At 47.5% G+C, this 9,683-nt stretch overlaps 1 protein-coding gene across 1 annotated transcript in view; it reads right to left on the reverse strand.

The window, feature by feature from the left end:
• DPY19L2 (dpy-19 like 2) overlaps window positions 1–6,652 on the reverse strand; it is a 77,348-nt gene extending 70,696 nt beyond the window's left edge. The window contains exon 1 of the mRNA XM_007523397.3: window positions 6,272–6,652. Coding sequence (XP_007523459.2) covers window positions 6,272–6,644 — 373 coding nt within the window. The 5' untranslated portion in view covers window positions 6,645–6,652. The remainder of the gene's footprint in view (window positions 1–6,271) is intronic.
• Window positions 6,653–9,683: the final 3,031 nt, after the last annotated feature.

A 9,683-nucleotide genomic window follows, 5' to 3' on the forward strand; every position in this document is an offset into this window, starting at 1 on the left:
ATAGACACCTGCAGACCTGCTACATAGCCTATGAATTGACTCCCCTGCAGGTGGGGAGCCGGGGGGCTCAAACCAGGATCCTTAAGCTGGTCCTTGCGCTTTGCGCCACTTGGCGCTTAACCCGCTCCACTACCGCCTGACTCCCTAAAATTATTTTAAAACCCCACTTTCTTTAATCAACAGTCTTCAAACTATGGCATAAATTCTTCCCCAGTCACTGACAAGATTTCTGTTGAATTTATTTAATTATTTATTTTACCAGAGCACCACTATGTTCCAGCTTGAACTTGGAATCTCTGGTGCATTAGGCAGGAAAGATAATTTTTACACAACCAATATGCTATCTCACCAGCTCCTTGCTCAACCTTTCTTTTCTTTTCTTTTTTTTTTTTCCTCCAGGGTTATTGCTGGGCTCAGTGCCTGCACCATGAATCCACAGCTCCTGGAGGCCATTTTTTCCCCCTTTTGCTGCCCTTGTTGTAGCCTCGGTGTGGTTATTATTATTACCATTGTTGATTGTTGATGTTGTTCGTTGTTGGATAGGACCGAGAGAAATGGAGAGAGGAGGGGAAGACAGAGAGGGGGAGAGAAAGACAGACACCTGCAGACCTGCTTCACCACCTGTGAAGCGACTCCCCTGCAGGTGGGGAGCCGGGGGGCTCCGCATCCTTAAGCCGGTCCTTGCGCTTTGCACCATGTACGCTTAACCCCCTGTGCCACCGCCCGACCCCCAACCTTTATTTTCTTAAATACCTTCAGATTTTCTGAAATAGCTCATTTTAAAAATTTAATTTACTTACTTATTTTTGCCTCCAGGGTTATAAGTGGAATCCACTAGGAATCCACTGCTCCTGGTGGTCACTTCCCCCATTTTTGTTGCCCTTGTTGTTGTTGGATAGGACAGAGAGAAATGGAGAGAGGAGGGGAAGACAGAGAGGAGATAAGGAAGACAGACACCTGCTGACCTGTTTCAGCGCCTGTGAAGTGACTCCCCTGCAGGTGGGGAGCCGGGGGCTGGTGAGCCTAGCGCTTTGCACTATGTGCACTTAACCCACTGCGCTACCGCCCAGCCCAGAAATCACTTATTTTTAATGATCTTTTAATCAAGTCATGATCAACATCAATGACGTCTTTTACATCTTCATGATTTTCAACCTCTCTTAAATATTTGACCAAGTTTTTCTTTTATTATTTCCTCCTCTGTTATACTTTTAAAAATTTTAAATATTTATTTTCCCTTTTGTTACCCTTGTTGTTTTTCATTGTCGTTGTAGTTATTATTGTTGTTGTTACTGATGTCGTCACTGTTAGATAAGACAGAGAGAAATGAAGAGAGGAGGGGAAGACAGAGAAGGGGAGAGAAAGACAGACACCTACGACTCCCCTGCAGGTGGGGAGCCGGGGGCTTGAACCGGGATCCTTAAGCAGGTCCTTGTGCTTTGCGCGACGTGCGCTTAACCCGCTGCGCTACCGCCCGACTCTCCTCTGTCACATTTTTCATCCCATTTTTCCTCTATTTTCTGACCTCTGTTTTTATACACTTATCTGGTTTTTCATTTTCCTCTTCTCTTAAAAAAAAATAATTGTAAGAGGTTTTCCCAAGTACCTTTATTTTGCCCACTTTTATTTATAAAGTCTCACTCAGTTTTACAGTTAGAATTTTTCTTAGACAATTTCTTTTTTTTACTGTTAGTTTGATAGGATAAAGAGAAACCAAGAGGGTCTGGGTTGTGGTGCTCAAGGACGAAGTTCGAGCCCCCAGTCCCCACCTGCAGGGGGAAAGCTTTGCGAGTGATGAAGCAGGGCTGCAGGCGTCTCTGTTTCTTTTCCTCTCTATCTCCTTCGTTGTTCTCAATTTCTAGCTGACTCTATCCAATTAATAAATAAAGATAATTTAAAAAAAAAAAGAAGGAAGAGCAAGGACAAAGATTAGACAGGAAGTTGAGAGAAGGGCAGCCTGATGTACCGTCAGTGGGAATGTAAACTGGTGCGGCATTATCAGTGTGGAGTGGGCTTCCCCCCTTAAAAAATGGAAGTAGGTATTCTACACAACTCAGTTATCCCACTTCTAAGAACTTATACAAAAGAAGAAACAAAAATACTCACTGTAGGAGACATATACACCCATGTTGATCATAGCATCATTTACATTAACTAAGAATTGGAAACAACCGAAATACCCACCAACTAATAACTGGGTAAAGAAAGTCTGACTTATGGGAGGCGGGCGGTGGCGCAGCGGGTTAAGCGCAGGTGGCGCAAAGCGCAGTGGACCGGCGTAAGGAATCCGGTTCGAGCCCCCGGCTCCCCACCTACAGGGGAGTCCCTTTACAGGCGGTGAAGCAGGTCTACAGGTGTCTCTCTTTCCCTCCCCCTCTCTGTCTTCCCTTCCTCTCTCCATTTCCCACCTGCAAGGGAGTCACTTCACAGGCAGTGAAGCAGGTTTACAGGTGTCTGTCTTTCTCTCCTCCTCTCTGTCTTTCTCTCCTCCTCTCTGTCTTCCCTTCGTCTCTCCATGTCTGTCTGTCCTATCCAACAACAACGACATCAACAACAATAATAACTGCAACAAGGCTACAACAACAAGGGCAACAAAAGGGGGTAAAAAATGGCCTCCAGGAGCAGTGGATTCATGGTGCAGGCACCAAGCCCCAGAAATAACCCTGGAGGCAAAAAAAAAATTTTTTTAATGATGAAACCCTGCAACAACATGATTCATTATAACAGCAGAGAAAGTTTTATGCTTAGTGAAATGTCAGATTGAGAAAGTCAAGCTTCTTATAACCTCACTCATATGAGGTCTACAGAGAAAGTAAACAGACTAAATAAGTAAAAAACAAAAAGTTTCTAGTATAAAATCAGTTTGTGTTATCGCATCAAAGTAAAAGACTCTGGGGTGGGGGGTGGGAGAGAGTACAGGTCCAAAAAGGATGACAGAGGACCTAGTGGGGGTTGTATTGTTCTGTGCAAAATTGAGAGATATTATGCATGTACAAAATACTGTATTTACTGTCAAATGTAAAACATTAATCCCCCAATAAAGAAATCTAAGAAATAAAATCAGTTTGTGGCTACTAGAAGGGAAGGGGGTGGATAAATCAAGACAAAAGGACAATTTTATGATGAGAGACAGAAGTGAACTGGGGGCAGGCAGTGGCACACCTGGTTAGGCACACACTTTACAATGTTCACGGACCCAGGTTCAAACCCCTGGTCCCCACCTCCAGGTTCACCACCTTCATAAGAGGTGAAGCAAGGTTGCAAGTGTTTCTCTGTCTCTCTCCCTATCTCCTCCTCCCCTTTCAATTTCTCTCGATCTCTATCCAATGATAATAAATAAAATTATATGAAAAATAAAAAGAATTAAACTTATGTACACATACTCGGTAATGCCCACCTGACACATACAATGTTATAACACAGTGCTACATCTATAAGACTAAGTGCAAGACATTTAGTGAGTGTACTAAATAGTACTTAATCATTCACTTTAATGTGGTTAATTCTATGTTATGAGCATTTTATTCATCTCATTACTTTTTTATTTAAAAAATATTATCTTTACTCATTGGACAGAGACAGCCAAAAATTGAGAGGAACAGAGAGATAGAGGGAGAGGAATGGAGAGACACCTGCAGCCCTGCTTCACCACTCTTGAAGCTTTCCCCCTGCACATGAGACCCAGGTCCTTACACAATGTAACATGTGCACTCAACCAGGTGCACCATTACCTGGCCCCTCGTTACTTTTTTCTTGTTTTTTTATTTATTTTTATTTATTTATTATTGGATAGAGACAGAAAGAAATTGAGAGCGGAGAGGAGATAGAGAGGGAAAGAGGCAGAGACACCTGCAGCCCTGCTTCACCACTCGTGAAGCTTTCCCCCTGCAGATGGGGACCAGGGGCTTGAACCCAGGTCTATGTGCACAGCAATGTGTGCATGTAACCAGGTGGGCCACCACCTGGCCCCCCTACTTCTTTTTTTCTTAAAGAATAAAAGGACTTGCCACTGAATGAAATTCGAAGACCTTAAACCTAACAGACTCACAAAGCTGGTTCTAGCCAACTTTCCTCTCCTTCCATTTGCTTTTTATCGTACACCTCCCTTCAGCCTAAATTTATGTTTTCGTACTCTCTTGACTTTGCGTACAGCAGTTTTCTCTGTGTACCATAATTCAAATCCCATCTTTTTCTAAAAAGTTTTCCCTGCTCTCACTTACCATGAATGCTCAGGTTGAAATAAAACTTTTGCTCATGACATAGAAGGTCCCCTATGCCTGACTGCATTTTAAAGAAAAAGAAATCAACAAAACAAAAGGGCATTTTACCAAAAGGGAAAAGACTTTCACATGTCATACATCGGACAAAAAGGTTAATAACCTAACTATGTAATGTGATTATAAAACTCAGCAACAACTACAACAGCCCCACTGAGAAACAGACTGACTCTTCACCAAAGAAGATACAAAATGGCCAACAGGCATAGGAATAAAAAGCTCCAAGTCACTGACTATTAGAGAAAAGCAAATCAAGACAACAAGGAATTACTGCCTCACATGTGTGAGAATGTCATCCATTAAAAAGGATAGAAGCAACTAGTCCTGGAGAGGGATTTTGTCACATCATTGATGGGAATATATGTAACTTGGTCCCACCCCCTGCAGAAACAGCTTGGTTAGTCCATAAAACATTAAAAATAGACCTGCCAGGCCCAGGAGGTGGCCTAATGGTTAAAGCATGAGGTCCTGAGTCCAGTCCCCAGCAGCACATGTACCAGAGTGAATGTCTGGTTCTTTCTCTCTCTCTCTCCTTTTATCTTCCCTATTAATAATTAAATAAAATATTTTTTAAAATAGACCTGCCATTTGATGATGATGTCAGTTTCTCTCCTAGGTAGCTATCGAAGAACACAAAAACATGGATCAAAGAATAATGAATGATCTCCCTTATAGGTGAGGCTTGAGAAACAAAGATGGGGAAAATGCAGGGTGAAACTTCTAATTAGGTATGTTCAATTGCTCCTTCAAGCGAGGCTGGAGGAGCAAGGTTCCAAAGGGGGGGTGGGAGAGATCCTAGCACCCTCTGATGAAGGAAGATGACAAGTTGGTGGCGGGTGTGTTGGGCTGATGCCTATCATGGGAACATAAGACACTGCACACAGAACATCGTGTCGGTCAGCATTTCCCCAATAGCGATGGAAAGTTAGAGAACAACAACTTGAAGCGGCCAGGTGCTGGCACACCTGGCTGAGTGCACCTATAGTAACCTGCAGACAGGCACATTTTGGTACATGCCGAGCCAAGGGCGGGGGTGTGAGCCCCCTCCCCACCTGCAGGGGGTAAGCTTCAAGAGTGGTGGAGCAGGGCTGCAGGGGTTTCTCTCCCTCTCTCCCTCTCTGCCTCCCCCTTCTCTCTCAAGTTCTGACGGTCTCTACCCAATAAATAAAAAGATAATTTAAAATTTGGGGGGGGGGTTGGGAGGAGTATTCAGATCCTGGAACATAATGGTGGAAGAGGATGGGGGGGTTAGATTGTTATGTGGAAAACTGAGAAATGATACTCATGTACCAACTACTGTATTTTACTGTCGACAGTAAGCCATTAATCCCTCAAAAAGGGGGGGGGGGAATTTAAAGTTTACAATCTTCTAGAATGACTGAGAAGTCTGTAACGTTAAAAAGAAGGAAGGAAGGAAGGAAGGAAGGAGGGAAGGAAGGGAAGGAAAGAAGGATAGAAGGAAAAAAAGAAGTGGAGAGAGAAAGAAATGGAGGGGGCAGGGAGGGGCTGGAGAGACAGCATTAATGGTTCTCCAAAAGATTTTCATGCCTGAGACTCGGAGATCCAAGGCTGAATCCTCCGCACCACCCTCAGCCAGAGCCGGTCTTACCCTCACTGGCTCTCTCTGGCAAAAAAATAAATTAATAAAGATGGAAGGAAGGGTGGAGGGAGGGAGGGGGCTGGGGAGACAGCATAATGGTTCTACAAAAGACCTTCATGCCTGAGGTTCCGAGGTGCCATGTTCAATCCCCTGCACCATCATAATAAGCGAGAGCTAGTCTCTCTCACAGTATCTGTGCGATCAAAATACATAAAAATAAATCAAGATTAAAAAAAAAAAAAAAAAAAGGAAACCGCTGACAACTGAAGAGCGGATGGGGGTCACAGGAACGAGTCTCCGCTTTCACCCCCGTGGCACCGGAGGCTGTTAAACTGCCCTTGAAGTCCCACCCAAAGCAGCGTGTGCCCGGCCGCCGGCGGCCCGCTCTGCTCACCGACGCTGAGCTTGGTCCTGCCGGAGAGCTGCCGTCTGGGCAGCAGGGGCACCTTCTCGCGGAGGCGCGCCAGCAGGAGGCCCAGGAACTGGAAGCGGCCGAGAAGCAGGCTCCGTGCGGCCCGCTCCAGCCGCGCCCAGCTCTGCCGGTCCAGGGGCCGCGTCCTGCGCTGCACGTAGCCGCGGGCGCCCCCCGGGAGGCTGCCGCCTAGGGGCGCGGGCGGCGCGGGCTGCGGCGGGACGGGCCCGGCCTCCCCCTCGTCCTGCTCGGCCGCTCGCGGCGCCCGGCCCCGCCGCCGGGGCTGCACGGCGCGGACACAGCGCAGCGGCTCGGCCGCCGCCTCTCGCAGCTTCTTCCTCGTCGGCCCCACCATCTTCTCATAGTCCCCGTCCGGCGAGGTCGGCTGCAGCCCGGCTCCCGCCGCAACCTCAACGACCTGCCGCAGCCGCCGTTGCGGGCCTCCGGGTCGTCATGGAGACGGGGGGACCCGGAAGACCCCCCCCCCCCCGCCCCGTGCGCCTGCTCCAAGGGCGCAGCCCCGCGCCCCTGCCCCGCGCGCCCCCCCCGCCCCCGCCCCGCGCCCCCGACCCGCGAGCCTCCCCGCGCGCCCCCGCCCCCCGCGCGCCCCCGCCCCCCGCGCCCCCGCGCCCCCAGAGCCCCTGCCCCGCGCCCGCGCCCCCCGCGAGCGCCCGCGCCCCCCGCGCCCCGCGAGCCCCTGCCCCGCGCGCGCCTGCCCCTTCTACTCCTGATGCTGCTCCTACTCTTGTTCCTGCTGCTGCTCCTGCTGCCTTCTGTTGCTACTTCCATTTCTGTTGCTGCTTCTCCTCTTCTTTTCTCCTCCTCCTCCTCATTTTTCTTCTCTTTCCCTCTTTTCCTTCTCCTCTTCTTCTCCCTCCCTCCTTCTCTCCTCCTCCTCCTTCTCTTCCCTCTCCTCCTCCGCATTCTCCTTACCTTCTCCTCGCCCTTCTCCTCCCCATTCTCCTCCTCCTCCATACTCCCCCCTTCCTTCTCATCTCTCCTCTTTAATATGTCCTCCCTTTTTTCTTTCTTTCAATCTTTTATTTACTATTGGATAGAGACAGAAATTGAAAGGGGAGGTAGATATAGAGAAAGAGAGGGGCCAGGTGGTGCACCTGGTTGAGCGCACATGTTACATGGCTGTCTCCTTCTTCTCTTTTGACTTCTATTTGCTATCAAATAAAGATAATTAAAATTTGTATAAAAAAAAAAAAAAAAGAGAGAGCAAGAGAGAGAGAGACCTGCAGCCTTGCTTCAAGAGAGACCTGCAGCCCTGCTTCACCAATTGTGGAGCTTCCCTCCCCTGCAGGTGGGGATCTGAGTCCTTGTATACTGTAATGAGTGTGCTTAATCAGGTGAGCCAATGCCTGGCCCCTTTATTATTAGCGATTTAATGATTAGCAAGACTGAAGGAGAACAGGGGTTCTCTTACACCAGTTCCAACCACCAGAGGTCCCTGTCCCCATTCCCTCCATTGGAAGCATGGGCACTGTGCTGCTGCTGGCCTCCCAGTCTAAAATTAATTTATTCCTTGGACTCCAGACCTGGCTCAGCTTATGTACCAGAATTTGCCTGTCTCCAGGTTACTAAAGATGAGAGAGGTCTTTCCAAATAATCACAGAAAACAAGGGGAAGCAGAACCTCCCTTTTCAGAGCCCTGACCCTCTAGGAAAAGATAGAACAGGTTGGGGGTATGAATCCACCTGCCAATGTCCACATCCATCAGAGAAGCAATTACAGAAGCCAGAACTCTCACCTTCTGCACCCAATAAAGAATTCTGGTTCATACTCCCAGATGGGGAAAATGATAAGGGGAAGATTACCAGAGGGCTCTGAACCCCAACTTCATCAGAACTCTGAAAGATAAGAGGGAAAAAAAAGAAGATATTCAGAAGTAATAATAGGTGTAAGTGTGACTTGGGTAGGAAGAGAAGATGGAACTAAGGGAAAAATGGGCAAATATAGACAGACAGTTGTAGAAATCATATTTAACCATATCTGCAGCCTTGAGAAAACTGCAGTAGCTTCCAGTGGAGGGCATGGAGATACAGAACTCTGGTGGTGAGGTCAGTGCAGAATTATACCCATTATCTTATAATTCTGTCAATCAATACTAAATCACTAATAAAATTAAAAAAATAGAGGGGAAGAAGTGAGCACCTGTGGTACCGTTAGGATTCACCTGCTTCTCCTCACTCCTCTGAACTCCTCCAAGCCTAGCTGTTGGGTGCCCTCCCTTAGACTGAGCTGAGAGCTGAGAGCCAGCAATGAGGGCTGCAGTGCAGTTAGGTGACGCTTGGGTTTCCCTTTGAAGAATTTAGCTGCATAAAATAAAACACTTTAGCCTACAGGCACTGTGTTGTTAAAATTCGGAGGCTCCAGCTGGCCGGGCTAGCTTCACGGGCGGGTAAACAGAGACTCAAGGACACACGGCTGGGCAGGGAAGCTGTATTTCTTTATTCAGGAACAACGATTCATAAACTAACCCAAACTAATCACCAAACAAAACTCTGTTGCCTCTTTCCCCCGTGGAGGCGCCACGCACTCTCTAACTCTCAACTCTGGAACTCTGGAACTCTCTCGGGGGTTCCTTGGGGCAGGGACAAGCGGCCGCGAAAACCAGCAGGACTGAACCAATTTTCTTGGCGGGGGAGAGCATACAACAGCATTGCTCATGTCCCATGTATGCAAAAGCAGCGCAACAAAGTGTCTGTGCTCTCCATGGATCTTCCTGTCCTTTTCCTGACCTCAAAAATCCCATAACTTTCCTCTTTTTTAAAAAAACAAATATTTATTTATTCTCTCTTGTTGCCCTTGTTTTACCATTGTAGTTATTATTGTTGTCATCATTGTTGGATAGGACAGAGAGAAATGGAAAGAGGAGGGGAAAGATAGAAGGGGAGAGGAAGATAAACACCTGCAGGCCTGCTTCAGTGCTTGTGAAGTGACGCCCCTGCAGATGGGGAGCTGGGGGCTCGAACCAGGATCCTTAAGCTGGTCCTTGTGCTTTGCTCCACGTGCTTAACCTGCTGCTCTACTGCCCAACTCCCTTTTTTTAAAAAAATTTTTTAGTGATTTAATATTGATTTACAAAATTACATGTCAACAGGGGTATAAATACGCCTCTTATCTTCCACTCCATTCCACCACCAGGGTCCTGGATCTTCAGTCTCCCCACTGCAAGCCATCACATGGGCCAGCCAGCATCTCTATAACTATCTGTCTACATTATACATAACTGCCTCCTTTTTCTTCCTCATCCAATCCTCTCTTCCACTCCAAACCACTCCACTGATGACAACATAACTACCTCCATATGTCCCTCTCCTTGCCCCCCCTCCCCAAGTGCTGATGGAGCTGGAGTTCACAGCCTTCTTCCTATCACTTCTTCCCT

This window comes from Erinaceus europaeus, chromosome 8 (genome assembly GCF_950295315.1).
Source record: "Erinaceus europaeus chromosome 8, mEriEur2.1, whole genome shotgun sequence".
NCBI lineage: Eukaryota > Metazoa > Chordata > Mammalia > Eulipotyphla > Erinaceidae > Erinaceus > Erinaceus europaeus.